The sequence below is a fragment of the Solanum verrucosum genome, unplaced genomic scaffold, assembly GCF_900185275.1.
Source record: "Solanum verrucosum unplaced genomic scaffold, falcon-dt-bn FXZP01000049.1, whole genome shotgun sequence".
In the NCBI taxonomy this organism is placed as follows: domain Eukaryota; kingdom Viridiplantae; phylum Streptophyta; class Magnoliopsida; order Solanales; family Solanaceae; genus Solanum; species Solanum verrucosum.
In genome coordinates this window covers 9,405,642-9,426,355 of record NW_026020221.1, presented here as the reverse complement: position 1 = coordinate 9,426,355, position 20,714 = coordinate 9,405,642, and the positions used below count along the sequence as shown (strand labels likewise).

The following is a 20,714-nucleotide window of genomic DNA, read 5'->3' as shown; positions in this document are numbered from 1 at the left end:
AGAAACTCAATAAAATTGAAGTTCTTTCTTCCTCTCTCATATTAGTTTGATCAAAATTTAGTAAGACATCTTCAAATAATTTCTCTTCATCTTGAGTATTTTTCTTAAAATGAATAAAAAAGTATCTTTTCATTTTAACACTATTGTAAACACATCATTTTGATAAGTGTTTAGTGCTATTATTTCAGATTGACTTGTCTCAAAACTAATATAGAAATATATATAATTTTAATCGAGTGACAGGTTGGTGAGTATCAGACATTAAGAAAATCATACTTAAGCAAGATTTACTTTCAAATATATTTGAAAGCAACATAATTTTTTAACTAAATATGGTTTATCCAAAATGAAAGAAAATAATAATGTGCTTCAACAAACGATGTAATTTCTTCAATCATACATACATCACCATTTAAGATTTAAAAAATACTTGTGGTTTTTAAATTAACCATAAAAATTGAATATTTTTAAGCATATTAATTTATATTTCAATATTCCTAACCAATATATAAATGTTCCCTTGTTTCAATATTTAATTATGTACATCCTTGAATCAAAATATACTTTTTATTTTAAAAAAATCTCGATGAAAGAAATGAGTAAAGAAATACATTTGCGATAAATTTATGACCATTCTCTATATACACTACTTAAATTTAAGGGAAAAAGGTATGAAAAATAGTCCAACTTTGGCCGAAATTGCTGTTACGATACCAAACTTTATGGAGAACCATTTACCCCCCTGCACTATTTAATAGTATATTTTAAAGGTATATATGTGCCCAAGTGGACACATTACTATTTAAAATGATGCAATATTTATGATGTCCACGTAGACAAATATATACCTTTAAAATACTCTATTAAATAGTACGGGGGGGGGGGGGTAAAAGGTCCTTTCCAAAGTTTGATATCGTAACATCAATTTCGACCAAAGTTGGAGTATTTTTCAGATTCTTTTCTCTAAATTTAAATCACATTAATATTTTTCCTAATAAGTTGGTCAACATAATACCAGAGCCATAAGTAAATATATTTTAAGGTGATTCTATCTAACTTTTATCTAATATCCCCTGATTTAGTGTTTTTCCAAAATAGTTCTTGCTAGCAATAAAAAAAGTTCTATTTCAAACTTTTAAAATTATACATAATTAAATTTTTCTCTATAAATAGGAGTCAATCCTAGGCAAGAAAATCACAACTACTACTGCTAGTACAACGAAGCCATTTTAACCCTCATATCCAAACAAACACATTTCTCCTCCCCTTTAGCCATGACTAGAAACAAAGTGAACTATGCTTTCATTGAAGATGATAGCAAAAGAAAAATCTCATATAATAAAAGACTGAAAGGGCTCTTGAAAAAATCTGATGAACTGAAAACACTTTGTGATGTTGAAGTGGCTACAGTCATATACGGCCCTTACAGAAATGAACCATATACATTTCCAAATAATGAAGTTGTACGCAACACTTTTATCAAGCTTAAGGAGTTGCCGACATTGGATAGATCTAAAAACATGGTGACAAGAGAAGAGTTCACCATGCAACGGATCAAGAAGTTGGAGGAACAACTTCAAAAGGTAAGAAAGGAAAATAGGGTCAAGGAAATGACAAATGAAATGTATGAGGTGTTCGAGAGAAAAACTGTTTCTGTTGACATGAACCCTTCCTATCTTAACGACCTACGTTGTGTAATCAAGAAGAATCTCAAACAAGTACGTGAACTAATGATAACAGAGGCTAATGGAGAGGGTTCTACATCGAATGCCCCTCAACCCATTATTGATCCAACGGTACTCAGTAGGAACAACTCTGAAGGACCGACGGATCCTTCTCCTCTATTGTTTTCACAAATGTTTCCTCCAATGGTTCCACAATTTTTTTCTCCAATGCCTCAACACATGGCTGTTGGAAAAACACCTGCACTGACCCATCCAATGCCGTCAACAATAATGTATTCTCCAATTCCTTCACCAACGATGGATTGTCCAATGCCTTCATCAATGATTGATTCTCCGATGCCTTCATTAATGATAGCTCCTCCAATGTATTCTCCAGTGTCTCCTACAATGAACCAGAAAATGGAACTTTCAATGGATATCCCTTCAATTGGTATATCAACGCCAATGAATAACAATCAGAATTCCTCTGTTGACTTACCAGATAGTCCTACAATTTCTGGGTTTCTCAACTGGAAGGATGATGTTGTAATGACTTTATTGGATGATCCTTTTTTTAAAAATAATAATGTGCAAGATCCAAACCACACCAAAAAATTCTAAGGACCAATGTGTGTATTTTTAATTAGTACTATTTTCTATGTACATATGGTCAAATGGAGTATTTATGTCATTTACTATTTTTCATATCTAAATTGTGTCGTTGGACTATCCGAGTAAGTTTCCCTTCGTCCTCCTTTGAAGTGTCCTCCTGTCGTATTCCTTGACTTGTTTCAAAGTTTGTAGTTTCATTCACTTATTAAATCGATGGTCAATTATTTTAATTTTTATCATATACCGATTTATTTATTTTTCATTTATTACTATTATTATTGAAATGTTGTTGTTAGTATAATTTTCTAAAATGACCTCTTACACTTCAAAATCTAACAAACCAATTTACATAGAGGGTAAAATTTTATTTTTAAACTTTCTGGTGTAAAGTAGTAACACTTCTAATATTACAATTGAGTTAAAACAATATAATTAATTGTCTAATTTAATATACATATACTTTTGAAAATATTGTCATAGTAAAAGATTCATTAATTTTGTAGCTTTTGTATGTTAAAAACTTCAAAAGTTCTATTTTAACTTAATTTTTAGAATTGATGTTTGCACTCCCAAAACAGAGAATTGGTTCATCACATTTATATTTTGGCTCCATTTTTCTCATTTTTTTCCCTTCGTGACGGTTAATAATACACAAAATTTAATATAAAAATTGAGATTTAAAAATATCCTAAGGTTACTGAAACATGTCGGTGAATGTTTTAAGCTTGTTGAAATATTTTTTTATGAGGTTCTTTTGACTCTAATGGGTATGTTTATGTTTTGATATTTTTTCTCGTTTGGCCATGTACTGTTAATTTTTAACAATAGTTGGTCTGTTTATCTATTTTTGGTTATGAATGTTCATGCGTTATAGTATGTCTTTTAGGTTTTATTTATACTTAGATCTTTCTCAATAGTTTTCTTTATTGTAAAATCGGGTGACTTGTGCAATTAATGATTTGCTAGAGACAAAGTCAATGTAAGATACAATGGATAGTTTGGTTGATAACATGTGACTGATATGATCCAAATAAATTATGTCAATTTTAAAATGATCCATGATATTGAGTGTTAATGTTTTCATTAAGTTGTTGTCAGTCCTATAGAGTTTAATGCGTCAAGTTGGTTTTGATAGTTGTTTTCTGTTTGGTTGACATTTTCCCTTAGTGGTGACTGTTTGTCTGCACCTTTTCATTTGTCGTTCCCAAGAAGTCCTAATTGACCTTAAATTGAGTATGTATGAATTAGCTGAGAAATACATAATGGACAAGCTTGATACTATGTGTGTGCATGTTGACATCATCGTGAGAGTGAGTGTTTGATTCTAAATCTTAAATTCTCTAGTTTCATTTATACTATATATTTCAGAGATCTTCTTTTCCTGAGTTGGCCCATATAAATAGAAGAGGTGATTACCATTGTCAAATAGTTTTCATGAAATAATTGATAGACTGTATGAATGATAATGGAGCATAAATGTTGTCATGTGATAAACTGTCGCTTCTATGATTCAAGTTCGTGTCAAGTCGAATTCTTGCTAGGTAGAAGAGTGAAGTCTGAGTCTGTATGATGTTGATGTTTCGTACTCCTTGAGGATAAGAAGTAGTTTAAGTTTTTTGTGATTTGATAAGTTTGTATTTTACGTACTTGTAAGTTTTTCTAAGTTTAAACTATTGTGTTTTCAGAGAAAAAAAAGAGGCGTTTACGATGTTTAAGCCTTGAAAAGTAGGTTTTCATAATTTACATGCGATTGAGTAGAAACAAAGTAAAAAGGTTCAAAGCTGAAAGTGATAAAATAGTCTGTTACTATAAAGTGATGCTCATGTATTCGGATGTCCACATGCGGTTCCGCATCACTAACTTACTGAATTTCAACTAAAGGAAGAATAGTCACTACAAAAAGGTTGGTGTGTGGTAAAGAGTTGCGATGCAATTCTTATTATGGGGATGCATCTCACCTACAATTCAAATTAAGTAAGAAGCGACAATTTCACCATATTACTCGATATGGGAAATCATTTGCGACTGAAACAACAAATGCAGTGATGCAGTGCATGTGTGTAACCTAATTTTAATGGCCTGGTCGGTAATTTTTGGAAATTTTTGTAAAGTTATTATTTTACCCTTCCCGATATTGGTCCCGAATCGATCTCACATTTGTGTTTCGATGATTCTATTTTGTTCAGAATGTCAAGTATAGTCAATTTAAAAATATGATTTGTATATACAGGATTCCAAATGAATCCTACTGATTCTTTCGACGTTTTGAGAGTTGGCTGATTTTTCTGGCCCATGAGTTATATACCCTTCGCATTTGTGATTGTCCTTTTGCTTAAGCGACCTTCACTTATGCCAAGACATGATCTCTAAAGCGAAAGATGAACTTTAGCGGGGTTAGCTTAAGTGAGCTAAGGGTTGCTTTAGCGGTGATCACTTAAGTAGAGCCTGGTTTACAGAAGCGATACCCCCACTTTAAAAGTGTATTTAATCATATCACTTAATATAATGAGTTCAATGATGAGTAAGTATTTGTAAAGTTCAAATGATTTCACTCATTTATTTCTTAACATTCAAATTAGTATATATTTATATCTATTGCAATCCTTTCATTCAGTCATTTCGCTTCGGCAATATTACGTACTCGTACAATCAATGTGTTGATGACATTCAACCTGCATCTATTTATGATGCAAATATAGGTGTTCAAATCAACAACTGACACTTTGTTGAGATTTGTTTGCACTACCAGTTAGCCTTTGGTGAGTCTCTTTGCATTTTAGAGGACTCAACTTTTATCTTTTAGTTAGTTGCTTGGCGTGTTGTGGGTCTTGTCCTAACATCCATATTGAACAATAGAGGCTTCATAGATAGTTAGTCTTGAGTATGTTTTTAGTATTCCTTTCTAAACTATTTTTTAGCTATTATTGTAATCAGAATATTTTAAGACAGTTGTGTACTTTGAGATTAAATAGTTTAATTGTGTTTTAAAGCTCAATTCTGCTTGAGTTAGTCTTTAGCTAAGTAGCTAGCGGCCAAGGTTTCGCTTGTAGATCATCTGGTTCTCGAGGGACGGCTACGTTCAAGGTGTAGGTTTGGTTGACAGTTGGGATTTTGATTGGCAAATGACAAGGTTTTTCAAGAACTTGAGTTCTGAGCTAAAATGGCGATTGTTCATTGATTTTCACTCCTTTTTCAAAGTGGTTTTCACCAATGAGTTCCAAATGTCTCGAAAAACATATTCAAGTAAATATTTTTGGATTCAAACCTCATATTCTGAATAGGGTTGTTCAGTTGATTTGACCCATTTCTCAAAGTGAATGATTTGGGTGTTATTATTAGTTCTGGAATCTTATTTTGATTACTCGATTGAATAAGATTGCGTGTCTTTGCACATTGTTCAGAAAGGGAAAGATCAAGTCTTGAATTAACTTTTGATTGAATTGAAGCAAGTGATTTCTAAACCTTTTAAAACTAGTAGAATAGTTTATTTCCCTTCACTGTTTGTGTTGGGGAGTAATGGAAATGACGTGATCTGTTCAATTACTTTACTTGATTTATATTAATGAATAAAAGTGGGATTATTGAAAGAGGCAATGTGTTGATCATAATTCTTTGTGAATTGCCTTTTTGTGGACCCAAAATGTGTTGATTAATGAAATGTTTTGATAGCATTATTGTGAACTTGAATTGTTTAAGTTATTGCCTCTTTCTGATGGTGTGAAATTTCTAATTTGCATTGACTTATTTATATCGTGACGAGACATGGGATGATCATGCCGACGAGAAAAGGTTCGAGCAAGAAATTTGATATAAAACCGAAAGGAAATGGTTCCAGCTAGTGATATGACATATATCCTTAGGGAACTGGTTTCGGCTACTGATATTATACTTAAGGGAGATGGTTTCGGCAAGTTAGATGATAAAAATTAAGTGAAATGGTTCCAGCTAGTGATATAATATAAAGGCGAAGGAAAAATGGTTCCGACTAGTGATATTGTGCCAAAGAGAAAAGTTTTCGGCAAGAGTTTGATCTACTGGATACTTGTAATAGATCTACTTGATACTTGAGAATTACTTACTTGGTACGTGTGATTGGAATACTTGAAACTTATTGGTTGTTAAACTGTGATAGTTGGACTATGATTGTTCAGCCTTGGGAATTATGTATTGTAAAATGGTTAGGTTGGACTGATTTATGCAGGTTGTAATTTGAGGAGTTTGGGTTTGGATGAAAGAAGTACTCGTATTCTAGAATAATTTTGCTTTATTTAGTAGTTTCTTGCCGTGTACAGTGTTGTTCGGTACTCACTCCTTGCTTCTAAACTTATGTAGGTTCCGAGCCTAGTTCCGTGTGATTTCTCTTTTTCTTCTCCCTCATCCGTGGCTCAACAAGGATTCTTAGAGGTAGTTCCTTGTCATCCTGGCGGACCCTCTTCTTCCTTTATATTTATGCTTTCTTCTATTTGAGAAATAAAGACTTTTAAAACATGTAATTGCCTTTCAATCCTGTTTTAATACATTAGTGAATTGAACACGTGACAACAAGGTGTTGGGTTATATTAGAATGACTAAGTTTTTTGCTGCTTTATTTATCTTGTCTTCCTTTCCGCATTTGTTAGCATCTTTTGTGTTTTTGGTTGACTTGTCGTAGTGGGTTAGACGATGCAATCTCTTCCATTATTGAGTCGTGAGACTAATTTATTCTTAATTTTGTGATGTAATTCTAGAAACTATTAATATCTATTCTTAGGATCTTATTAAGGTGGTTCTTAATTCAGTTTTATTTGGTTTGTGTGTTCTTAAGAAGCTATTGTCGAGAGAGGACTTTGTTGCTACCTTGTGATTGAATCTTTGGTTGTTGAATATAATCATGTCTCTTAACCCTTCTTCGAGATAAAAGGTTTGGAAATATGTGTATTGAGAGGCTTGTCTCTCTGTTATAAAGGGTTTTTTTCTTTAATACTCCCTTTGTCGCTAATTACTTGTCCACTTTTGAATTGGCACACCTTTTAAGAAGACAATAATTGATATAGTGAGTTTATCATTTACCCCTATTAATTATGAAGTGAATGAATTAAAAACTTAATATTTTCAAGAAATTCTACAGTTTATAAAGTTATAAATTGAAGGTATAATAGAGAATTTTTTTTTGTCCTTTCTTGATTTGTCAAAATGGACAAGTAATTAGGGACAACCAAAAAAGGAAAAGTGGACAAGTAATTTGGTACAGAGGGAGTATAACTCTAGGACATTTTTAGGAAGAGGCAACTCTTTCCAAACATGGACTAAGAAGAGAAGGTGTAAAAATTATTGGGGCCATTGTGGGGTGCTGCTATGATGGCAAAGGGACCACTAGAGCTATAGCAGCCAAGGGACTGTGATAGTGGTCCAAGACAGTCCTTTCCTGGATAATCCTATGTAAGTGAAATAATTTTTTCCGCCAAGGCGGGTCAATCCTAGATTTACTCGACAAGATAGACCCAATTTTAGACTCAGGAATTTTACTGCGGGTATTTCTTAAAATGAAAGGATGGATCATTATATTTAAACGGGTTTAACTAAACATGACAGAAACTCAATAAAATTGAAGTTCTTTCTTCCCCTCTCATATAAAGAGATAGACATTAGTTAGAAAGAATCAAAGATATATATATATATATATATATATATATATATATATATTGGGATCCCAATATGGTTAATATTTATCACATTGACTATAAACGGAGATTTTTTCATCAGAGTAATAAATGTACATATATATATATATATATATATATATATATATATATATTGGGATCCCAATATGGTTAATATTTATCACATTGACTATAAACGGAGATTTTTTCATCAGAGTAATAAATGTACATATTCGTTTGATCAAAATTTAGTAAGACATCTTCAAAATAATTTCTCTTCATCTTGAGTATTTTTCTTAAATGAATAAAAAAGTATCTTTTCATTTTAATACTATTGTAAACATATCATTTTGATAAGTGTTTAGTGCAATTATTTCAGATTGACTTGTCTCAAAACTAATATAGAAATATATATAATTTTAATCGAGTGACAGGTTGGTGAGTATCGGACATTAAGAAAAACATACTTAAGCAAGATTTACTTTCAAATATATTTGAAAGCAACATAATTTTTTAAACTAAATATGGTTTATCCAAAATGAAAGAAAATAATAATATGCTTCGACAAGTGATGTAACTTCTTCAATCATACAAACATCACCATTTAAGATTTAAAAAATACTTGTGGTTTTTAAATTAACCATAAAATTGAATATTTTTAAGCATATTAATTTATATTTCAATATTACTAACCAATATATAAATGTTCCCTTGTTTCAATATTTAATTATGTACATTCTTGAATCAAAATATACTTTTTTATTTAAAAAAAAACTCGATGAAAGAAATGAGTAAAGAAATACATTTGCGATAACTTTATGACCATTCTCTATATACACTACTTAAATTTAAGGGAAAAGGGTATGAAAAATACTCCAACTTTGGCCAAAATTGCTGTTACGATACCAAACTTTATGGAGCACCATTTACCCCCTGCACTATTTAATATGTATTTTTAAGGTATATATGTGCCCAAGTGGACACATTACTATTTAAAATGATGCAATATTTATGATGTCCACGTAGACAAATATATACCTTTAAAATACTTTATTAAATAGTACAGGGGGGCAAAAGCTCCTTTCCAAAGTTTGGTATCGTAACAACAATTTCGACCAAAGTTGGAGTATTTTTCAGACCCTTTTCTCTAAATTTAAATCACATTAATATTTTCCTAATAAGTTGGTCAACATAATACCAGAGCCATAAGTAAATATATTTAAGTGATTCTATCTAACTTTTATCTAATATCCCTGATTTAGTGTTTTTCCAAAATAGTTCTTTAGCAATAAAAAAAGTTCTATTCAAACTTTTAAAATTATACAGAATTAAATTTTCTCTATAAATAGGAGTCAATCCTAGGCAAGAAAATCACAACTACTACTGCTAGTACAACAAAGCCATTTTAACCCTCATATCCAAACAAACACATTTCTCCTCCCCTTTAGCCATGACTAGAAACAAAGTGAACTATGCTTTCATTGAAGATGATAGAAAAGAAAATCTCATATAATAAAAGACTGAAAGGGCTCTTGAAAAAATCTGATGAACTGAAAACACTTTGTGATGTTGAAGTGGCTACAGTCATATACGGCCCTTACAGAAATGAACCATATACATTTCCAAATAATGATGTTGTACGCAACACTTTTATAAAGTTTAAGGAGTTGCCGACATTGGAGAGATCTAAAAACATGGTGACAAGAGAAGAGTTCACCATGCAAAGGATCAAGAAGTTGGAGGAACAACTTCAAAAGGTAAGAAGGAAAATAGGGTCAAGGAAATGACAAATGAGATGTATGAGGTGTTCAAGAGAAAAATGTTTCTGTTGACATGAACCCTTCCTATCTCAACGACCTACGTTGTGTAATCAAGAAAATCTCAAACAAGGTACGTGAACTAATGATAAAAGAGGAATGGAGAGGGTTCTACATCGAATGCCCCTCAACCCATTGTTGAACCAATGGTACCCAGTAGGAACAACTCTGAAGGACCAAGGGATCCTTCTCCTCTATTGTTTTCACAAATGTTTCCTCCAATGGTTCCACAATTTTTTTCTCCAATGCCTCAACACATGGCTGTTGGAAAAACACTGACTGACCCTCCAATGCCGTCAACAATAATGGATTCTCGATTCCTTCACCAATGATGGATTCTGATGCCTTCACCAATGATTGATTCTCCGATGCCTTCATTAATGATGGCTCCTCCAATGTATTCTCCAGTGTCTCCTACAATGAACAACAAATGGAACCTTCAATGGATATCCCTTCAATTGGTATATCAACGTCAATGAATAACAATCAGAATTCCTCTGTTGACTTACCAGATAGTCCTACAATTTCTGGGTTTCTCAACTGGAAGGATGATGTTGTGATGACTTTATTGGATGATCCTTTTTTAAAAATATTAATGTGCAAGATCCAAACCACACCAAAAAATTCTAAGGACCAATGTGTGTATTTTTAATTAGTACTATTTTCTATGTACATATGGTCAAATGGAGTATTTATGTCGTTTACTATTTTTCATATCTAAATTGTGTCATTGGACTTCCGAATAAGTTTCCCTTCGTCCTCCTTTGAAGTGTCCTTTTGTCGTATTCCTTGATTTGTTTCAAAGTTTGTAGTTTCATTCACTTATTAAATCGATGGTCAATTATTTTAATTTTTATTAGATACGATTTATTTATTTTTCATTTATTACTATTATTATTGAAATGTTGTTGTTAGTATAATTTTTTAAAATGACCTCTTACACTTCAAAATCTAACAAACCAATTTACATAGAGGGTAAAATTTTATTTTAAACTTTCTGGTGTAAACTAGTAACACATCTAATATTAAATTGAATTAAACAATATAATTAATTGTCTTATTTAATATACATATATTTTAAATATGTGATAGTACAAGATTCATTAATTTTGTGCTTTTGTATGTTAAAAACTTCAAAGTTCTATTTTAACTTAATTTTTTTAGAATTGATGTTTGCACTCCCAAAACAGAATTGGTTCATCACATTTATATTTTGGTTCCATTTTTCTCATTTTTTTCCCTTCGTGACGGTTAATAATACACAAAATTTAATATAAAAATTGAGATTTAAAAATATCCTAAGGTTACTGAAACATGTCGGTGAATGTTTTAAGCTTGTTGAAATATTTTTTTATGAGGTTCTTTTGACTCTAATGGGTATGTTTATGTTTTGATATTTTTTCTCGTTTGGCCATGTACTGTTAATTTTTAACAATAGTTGGTCTGTTTATCTATTTTTGGTTATGAATGTTCATGCGTTATAGTATGTCTTTTAGGTTTTATTTATACTTAGATCTTTCTCAATAGTTTTCTTTATTGTAAAATCGGGTGACTTGTGCAATTAATGATTTGCTAGAGACAAAGTCAATGTAAGATACAATGGATAGTTTGGTTGATAACATGTGACTGATATGATCCAAATAAATTATGTCAATTTTAAAATGATCCATGATATTGAGTGTTAATGTTTTCATTAAGTTGTTGTCAGTCCTATAGAGTTTAATGCGTCAAGTTGGTTTTGATAGTTGTTTTCTGTTTGGTTGACATTTTCCCTTAGTGGTGACTGTTTGTCTGCACCTTTTCATTTGTCGTTCCCAAAGAAGTCCTAATTGACCTTAAATTGAGTATGTATGAATTAGCTGAGAAATACATAATGGACAAGCTTGATACTATGTGTGTGCATGTTGACATCATCGTGAGAGTGAGTGTTTTGATTCTAAATCTTAAATTCTCTAGTTTCATTTATACTATATATTTCAGAGATCTTCTTTTTCCTGAGTTGGCCCATATAAATAGAAGAGGTGATTACCATTGTCAAATAGTTTTCATGAAATAATTGATAGACTGTATGAATGATAATGGAGCATAAATGTTGTCATGTGATAAACTGTCGCTTCTATGATTCAAGTTCGTGTCAAGTCGAATTCTTGCTAGGTAGAAGAGTGAAGTCTGAGTCTGTATGATGTTGATGTTTCGTACTCCTTGAGGATAAGAAGTAGTTTTAAGTTTTTTGGTGATTTGATAAGTTTGTATTTTACGTACTTGTAAGTTTTTCTAAGTTTAAACTATTGTGTTTTCAGAGAAAAAAAAGAGGCGTTTACGATGTTTAAGCCTTGAAAAGTAGGTTTTCATAATTTACATGCGATTGAGTAGAAACAAAGTAAAAAGGTTCAAAAGCTGAAAGTGATAAAATAGTCTGTTACTATAAAGTGATGCTCATGTATTCGGATGTCCACATGCGGTTCCGCATCACTAACTTACTGAATTTCAACTAAAGGAAGAATAGTCACTACAAAAAGGTTGGTGTGTGGTAAAGAGTTGCGATGCAATTCTTATTATGGGGATGCATCTCACCTACAATTCAAAATTAAGTAAGAAGCGACAATTTCACCATATTACTCCGATATGGGAAATCATTTGCGACTGAAACAACAAATGCAGTGATGCAGTGCATGTGTGTAACCTAATTTTAATGGCCTGGTCGGTAATTTTTTGGAAATTTTTGTAAAGTTATTATTTTACCCTTCCCGATATTGGTCCCGAATCGATCTCACATTTGTGTTTCGATGATTCTATTTTGTTCAGAATGTCAAGTATAGTCAATTTAAAAATATGATTTGTATATACAGGATTCCAAATGAATCCTACTGATTCTTTCGACGTTTTGAGAGTTGGCTGATTTTTCTGGCCCATGAGTTATATACCCTTCGCATTTGTGATTGTCCTTTTGCTTAAGCGACCTTCACTTATGCCAAGACATGATCTCTAAAGCGAAAGATGAACTTTAGCGGGGTTAGCTTAAGTGAGCTAAGGGTTGCTTTAGCGGTGATCACTTAAGTAGAGCCTGGTTTACAGAAGCGATACCCCCACTTTAAAAGTGTATTTAATCATATCACTTAATATAATGAGTTCAATGATGAGTAAGTATTTGTAAAGTTCAAATGATTTCACTCATTTATTTCTTAACATTCAAATTAGTATATATTTATATCTATTGCAATCCTTTCATTCAGTCATTTCGCTTCGGCAATATTACGTACTCGTACAATCAATGTGTTGATGACATTCAACCTGCATCTATTTATGATGCAAATATAGGTGTTCAAATCAACAACTGACACTTTGTTGAGATTTGTTTGCACTACCAGTTAGCCTTTGGTGAGTCTCTTTGCATTTTAGAGGACTCAACTTTTATCTTTTAGTTAGTTGCTTGGCGTGTTGTGGGTCTTGTCCTAACATCCATATTGAACAATAGAGGCTTCATAGATAGTTAGTCTTGAGTATGTTTTAGTATTCCTTTCTAAACTATTTTTTAGCTATTATTGTAATCAGAATATTTTAAGACAGTTGTGTACTTTGAGATTAAATAGTTTAATTGTGTTTTAAAGCTCAATTCTGCTTGAGTTAGTCTTTAGCTAAGTAGCTAGCGGCCAAGGTTTCGCTTGTAGATCATCTGGTTCTCGAGGGACGGCTACGTTCAAGGTGTAGGTTTGGTTGACAGTTGGGATTTTGATTGGCAAATGACAAGGTTTTTCAAGAACTTGAGTTCTGAGCTAAAATGGCGATTGTTCATTGATTTTCACTCCTTTTTCAAAGTGGTTTTCACCAATGAGTTCCAAATGTCTCGAAAAACATATTCAAGTAAATATTTTTGGATTCAAACCTCATATTCTGAATAGGGTTGTTCAGTTGATTTGACCCATTTCTCAAAGTGAATGATTTGGGTGTTATTATTAGTTCTGGAATCTTATTTTGATTACTCGATTGAATAAGATTGCGTGTCTTTGCACATTGTTCAGAAAGGGAAAGATCAAGTCTTGAATTAACTTTTGATTGAATTGAAGCAAGTGATTTCTAAACCTTTTAAAACTAGTAGAATAGTTTATTTCCCTTCACTGTTTGTGTTGGGGAGTAATGGAAATGACGTGATCTGTTCAATTACTTTACTTGATTTATATTAATGAATAAAAGTGGGATTATTGAAAGAGGCAATGTGTTGATCATAATTCTTTGTGAATTGCCTTTTTGTGGACCCAAAATGTGTTGATTAATGAAATGTTTTGATAGCATTATTGTGAACTTGAATTGTTTAAGTTATTGCCTCTTTCTGATGGTGTGAAATTTCTAATTTGCATTGACTTATTTATATCGTGACGAGACATGGGATGATCATGCCGACGAGAAAAGGTTCGAGCAAGAAATTTGATATAAAACCGAAAGGAAATGGTTCCAGCTAGTGATATGACATATATCCTTAGGGAACTGGTTTCGGCTACTGATATTATACTTAAGGGAGATGGTTTCGGCAAGTTAGATGATAAAAATTAAGTGAAATGGTTCCAGCTAGTGATATAATATAAAGGCGAAGGAAAAATGGTTCCGACTAGTGATATTGTGCCAAAGAGAAAAGTTTTCGGCAAGAGTTTGATCTACTGGATACTTGTAATAGATCTACTTGATACTTGAGAATTACTTACTTGGTACGTGTGATTGGAATACTTGAAACTTATTGGTTGTTAAACTGTGATAGTTGGACTATGATTGTTCAGCCTTGGGAATTATGTATTGTAAAATGGTTAGGTTGGACTGATTTATGCAGGTTGTAATTTGAGGAGTTTGGGTTTGGATGAAAGAAGTACTCGTATTCTAGAATAATTTTGCTTTATTTAGTAGTTTCTTGCCGTGTACAGTGTTGTTCGGTACTCACTCCTTGCTTCTAAACTTATGTAGGTTCCGAGCCTAGTTCCGTGTGATTTCTCTTTTTCTTCTCCCTCATCCGTGGCTCAACAAGGATTCTTAGAGGTAGTTCCTTGTCATCCTGGCGGACCCTCTTCTTCCTTTATATTTATGCTTTCTTCTATTTGAGAAATAAAGACTTTTAAAACATGTAATTGCCTTTCAATCCTGTTTTAATACATTAGTGAATTGAACACGTGACAACAAGGTGTTGGGTTATATTAGAATGACTAAGTTTTTTGCTGCTTTATTTATCTTGTCTTCCTTTCCGCATTTGTTAGCATCTTTTGTGTTTTTGGTTGACTTGTCGTAGTGGGTTAGACGATGCAATCTCTTCCATTATTGAGTCGTGAGACTAATTTATTCTTAATTTTGTGATGTAATTCTAGAAACTATTAATATCTATTCTTAGGATCTTATTAAGGTGGTTCTTAATTCAGTTTTATTTGGTTTGTGTGTTCTTAAGAAGCTATTGTCGAGAGAGGACTTTGTTGCTACCTTGTGATTGAATCTTTGGTTGTTGAATATAATCATGTCTCTTAACCCTTCTTCGAGATAAAAGGTTTGGAAATATGTGTATTGAGAGGCTTGTCTCTCTGTTATAAAGGGTTTTTTCTTTAATACTCCCTTTGTCGCTAATTACTTGTCCACTTTTGAATTGGCACACCTTTTAAGAAGACAATAATTGATATAGTGAGTTTATCATTTACCCCTATTAATTATGAAGTGAATGAATTAAAAACTTAATATTTTCAAGAAATTCTACAGTTTATAAAGTTATAAATTGAAGGTATAATAGAGAATTTTTTTTTGTCCTTTCTTGATTTGTCAAAATGGACAAGTAATTAGGGACAACCAAAAAAGGAAAAGTGGACAAGTAATTTGGTACAGAGGGAGTATAACTCTAGGACATTTTTAGGAAGAGGCAACTCTTTCCAAACATGGACTAAGAAGAGAAGGTGTAAAAATTATTGGGGCCATTGTGGGGTGCTGCTATGATGGCAAAGGGACCACTAGAGCTATAGCAGCCAAGGGACTGTGATAGTGGTCCAAGACAGTCCTTTCCTGGATAATCCTATGTAAGTGAAATAATTTTTTCCGCCAAGGCGGGTCAATCCTAGATTTACTCGACAAGATAGACCCAATTTTAGACTCAGGAATTTTACTGCGGGTATTTCTTAAAATGAAAGGATGGATCATTATATTTAAACGGGTTTAACTAAACATGACAGAAACTCAATAAAATTGAAGTTCTTTCTTCCCCTCTCATATAAAGAGATAGACATTAGTTAGAAAGAATCAAAGATATATATATATATATATATATATATATATATATATATATTGGGATCCCAATATGGTTAATATTTATCACATTGACTATAAACGGAGATTTTTTCATCAGAGTAATAAATGTACATATATATATATATATATATATATATATATATATATATTGGGATCCCAATATGGTTAATATTTATCACATTGACTATAAACGGAGATTTTTTCATCAGAGTAATAAATGTACATATTCGTTTGATCAAAATTTAGTAAGACATCTTCAAAATAATTTCTCTTCATCTTGAGTATTTTTCTTAAAATGAATAAAAAAGTATCTTTTCATTTTAATACTATTGTAAACATATCATTTTGATAAGTGTTTAGTGCAATTATTTCAGATTGACTTGTCTCAAAACTAATATAGAAATATATATAATTTTAATCGAGTGACAGGTTGGTGAGTATCGGACATTAAGAAAAACATACTTAAGCAAGATTTACTTTCAAATATATTTGAAAGCAACATAATTTTTTAAACTAAATATGGTTTATCCAAAATGAAAGAAAATAATAATATGCTTCGACAAGTGATGTAACTTCTTCAATCATACAAACATCACCATTTAAGATTTAAAAAATACTTGTGGTTTTTAAATTAACCATAAAAATTGAATATTTTTAAGCATATTAATTTATATTTCAATATTACTAACCAATATATAAATGTTCCCTTGTTTCAATATTTAATTATGTACATTCTTGAATCAAAATATACTTTTTATTTAAAAAAAAACTCGATGAAAGAAATGAGTAAAGAAATACATTTGCGATAACTTTATGACCATTCTCTATATACACTACTTAAATTTAAGGGAAAAGGGTATGAAAAATACTCCAACTTTGGCCAAAATTGCTGTTACGATACCAAACTTTATGGAGCACCATTTACCCCCCTGCACTATTTAATAATGTATTTTTAAGGTATATATGTGCCCAAGTGGACACATTACTATTTAAAATGATGCAATATTTATGATGTCCACGTAGACAAATATATACCTTTAAAATACTTTATTAAATAGTACAGGGGGGCAAAAGCTCCTTTCCAAAGTTTGGTATCGTAACAACAATTTCGACCAAAGTTGGAGTATTTTTCAGACCCTTTTCTCTAAATTTAAATCACATTAATATTTTTCCTAATAAGTTGGTCAACATAATACCAGAGCCATAAGTAAATATATTTTAAGGTGATTCTATCTAACTTTTATCTAATATCCCCTGATTTAGTGTTTTTCCAAAATAGTTCTTATTAGCAATAAAAAAAGTTCTATTTCAAACTTTTAAAATTATACAGAATTAAATTTTTCTCTATAAATAGGAGTCAATCCTAGGCAAGAAAATCACAACTACTACTGCTAGTACAACGAAGCCATTTTAACCCTCATATCCAAACAAACACATTTCTCCTCCCCTTTAGCCATGACTAGAAACAAAGTGAACTATGCTTTCATTGAAGATGATAGCAAAAGAAAAATCTCATATAATAAAAGACTGAAAGGGCTCTTGAAAAAATCTGATGAACTGAAAACACTTTGTGATGTTGAAGTGGCTACAGTCATATACGGCCCTTACAGAAATGAACCATATACATTTCCAAATAATGAAGTTGTACGCAACACTTTTATCAAGCTTAAGGAGTTGCCGACATTGGATAGATCTAAAAACATGGTGACAAGAGAAGAGTTCACCATGCAACGGATCAAGAAGTTGGAGGAACAACTTCAAAAGGTAAGAAAGGAAAATAGGGTCAAGGAAATGACAAATGAAATGTATGAGGTGTTCGAGAGAAAAACTGTTTCTGTTGACATGAACCCTTCCTATCTTAACGACCTACGTTGTGTAATCAAGAAGAATCTCAAACAAGTACGTGAACTAATGATAACAGAGGCTAATGGAGAGGGTTCTACATCGAATGCCCCTCAACCCATTATTGATCCAACGGTACCCAGTAGGAACAACTCTGAAGGACCGACGGATCCTTCTCCTCTATTGTTTTCACAAATGTTTCCTCCAATGGTTCCACAATTTTTTTCTCCAATGCCTCAACACATGGCTGTTGGAAAAACACCTGCACTGACCCATCCAATGCCGTCAACAATAATGTATTCTCCAATTCCTTCACCAACGATGGATTGTCCAATGCCTTCATCAATGATTGATTCTCCGATGCCTTCATTAATGATAGCTCCTCCAATGTATTCTCCAGTGTCTCCTACAATGAAACAGAAAATGGAACTTTCAATGGATATCCCTTCAATTGGTATATCAACGCCAATGAATAACAATCAGAATTCCTCTGTTGACTTACCAGATAGTCCTACAATTTCTGGGTTTCTCAACTGGAAGGATGATGTTGTAATGACTTTATTGGATGATCCTTTTTTTAAAAATAATAATGTGCAAGATCCAAACCACACCAAAAAATTCTAAGGACCAATGTGTGTATTTTTAATTAGTACTATTTTCTATGTACATATGGTCAAATGGAGTATTTATGTCATTTACTATTTTTCATATCTAAATTGTGTCGTTGGACTATCCGAGTAAGTTTCCCTTCGTCCTCCTTTGAAGTGTCCTCCTGTCGTATTCCTTGACTTGTTTCAAAGTTTGTAGTTTCATTCACTTATTAAATCGATGGTCAATTATTTTAATTTTTATCATATACCGATTTATTTATTTTTCATTTATTACTATTATTATTGAAATGTTGTTGTTAGTATAATTTTCTAAAATGACCTCTTACACTTCAAAATCTAACAAACCAATTTACATAGAGGGTAAAATTTTATTTTTAAACTTTCTGGTGTAAAGTAGTAACACTTCTAATATTACAATTGAGTTAAAACAATATAATTAATTGTCTAATTTAATATACATATACTTTTGAAAATATTGTCATAGTAAAAGATTCATTAATTTTGTAGCTTTTGTATGTTAAAAACTTCAAAAGTTCTATTTTAACTTAATTTTTAGAATTGATGTTTGCACTCCCAAAACAGAGAATTGGTTCATCACATTTATATTTTGGCTCCATTTTTCTCATTTTTTTCCCTTCGTGACGGTTAATAATACACAAAATTTAATATAAAAATTGAGATTTAAAAATATCCTAAGGTTACTGAAACATGTCGGTGAATGTTTTAAGCTTGTTGAAATATTTTTTTATGAGGTTCTTTTGACTCTAATGGGTATGTTTATGTTTTGATATTTTTTCTCGTTTGGCCATGTACTGTTAATTTTTAACAATAGTTGGTCTGTTTATCTATTTTTGGTTATGAATGTTCATGCGTTATAGTATGTCTTTTAGGTTTTATTTATACTTAGATCTTTCTCAATAGTTTTCTTTATTGTAAAATCGGGTGACTTGTGCAATTAATGATTTGCTAGAGACAAAGTCAATGTAAGATACAATGGATAGTTTGGTTGATAACATGTGACTGATATGATCCAAATAAATTATGTCAATTTTAAAATGATCCATGATATTGAGTGTTAATGTTTTCATTAAGTTGTTGTCAGTCCTATAGAGTTTAATGCGTCAAGTTGGTTTTGATAGTTGTTTTCTGTTTGGTTGACATTTTCCCTTAGTGGTGACTGTTTGTCTGCACCTTTTCATTTGTCGTTCCCAAGAAGTCCTAATTGACCTTAAATTGAGTATGTATGAATTAGCTGAGAAATACATAATGGACAAGCTTGATACTATGTGTGTGCATGTTGACATCATCGTGAGAGTGAGTGTTTGATTCTAAATCTTAAATTCTCTAGTTTCATTTATACTATATATTTCAGAGATCTTCTTTTCCTGAGTTGGCCCATATAAATAGAAGAGGTGATTACCATTGTCAAATAGTTTTCATGAAATAATTGATAGACTGTATGAATGATAATGGAGCATAAATGTTGTCATGTGATAAACTGTCGCTTCTATGATTCAAGTTCGTGTCAAGTCGAATTCTTGCTAGGTAGAAGAGTGAAGTCTGAGTCTGTATGATGTTGATGTTTCGTACTCCTTGAGGATAAGAAGTAGTTTAAGTTTTTTGTGATTTGATAAGTTTGTATTTTACGTACTTGTAAGTTTTTCTAAGTTTAAACTATTGTGTTTTCAGAGAAAAAAAAGAGGCGTTTACGATGTTTAAGCCTTGAAAAGTAGGTTTTCATAATTTACATGCGATTGAGTAGAAACAAAGTAAAAAGGTTCAAAGCTGAAAGTGATAAAATAGTCTGTTACTATAAAGTGATGCTCATGTATTCGGATGTCCACATGCGGTTCCGCATCACTAACTTACTGAATTTCAACTAAAGGAAGAATAGTCACTACAAAAAGGTTGGTGTGTGGTAAAGAGTTGCGATGCAATTCTTATTATGGGGATGCATCTCACCTACAATTCAAATTAAGTAAGAAGCGACAATTTCACCATATTACTCGATATGGGAAATCATTTGCGACTGAAACAACAAATGCAGTGATGCAGTGCATGTGTGTAACCTAATTTTAATGGCCTGGTCGGTAATTTTTGGAAATTTTTGTAAAGTTATTATTTTACCCTTCCCGATATTGGTCCCGAATCGATCTCACATTTGTGTTTCGATGATTCTATTTTGTTCAGAACGTCAAGTATAGTCAATTTAAAAATATGATTTGTATATACAGGATTCCAAATGAATCCTACTGATTCTTTCGA

General features: G+C 31.8%; 2 protein-coding genes across 2 annotated transcripts; both read left to right on the top strand.

Annotated features, from left to right (window-relative positions):
- Positions 1–1,274: 1,274 nt before the first annotated feature.
- Positions 1,275–2,285, top strand: LOC125831508 (MADS-box transcription factor PHERES 1-like). The gene has a single exon (XM_049510685.1). The coding sequence runs from the start codon at positions 1,275–1,277 to the stop codon at positions 2,283–2,285; it is 1,011 nt and encodes a 336-aa protein (XP_049366642.1).
- Positions 2,286–17,451: 15,166 nt separating this feature from the next.
- On the top strand, positions 17,452–18,462 carry LOC125831507 (MADS-box transcription factor PHERES 1-like). Its single transcript, XM_049510684.1, has one exon. The coding sequence runs from the start codon at positions 17,452–17,454 to the stop codon at positions 18,460–18,462; it is 1,011 nt and encodes a 336-aa protein (XP_049366641.1).
- The last annotated feature ends 2,252 nt before the right edge of the window (positions 18,463–20,714 follow it).

Bases quoted from the DNA above. Each gene is read 5' to 3' on its own strand.
- LOC125831508 (XM_049510685.1), top strand. From the start codon at position 1,275: ATGACTAGAAACAAAGTGAACTATGCTTTCATTGAAGATGATAGCAAA.
- LOC125831507 (XM_049510684.1), top strand. From the start codon at position 17,452: ATGACTAGAAACAAAGTGAACTATGCTTTCATTGAAGATGATAGCAAA.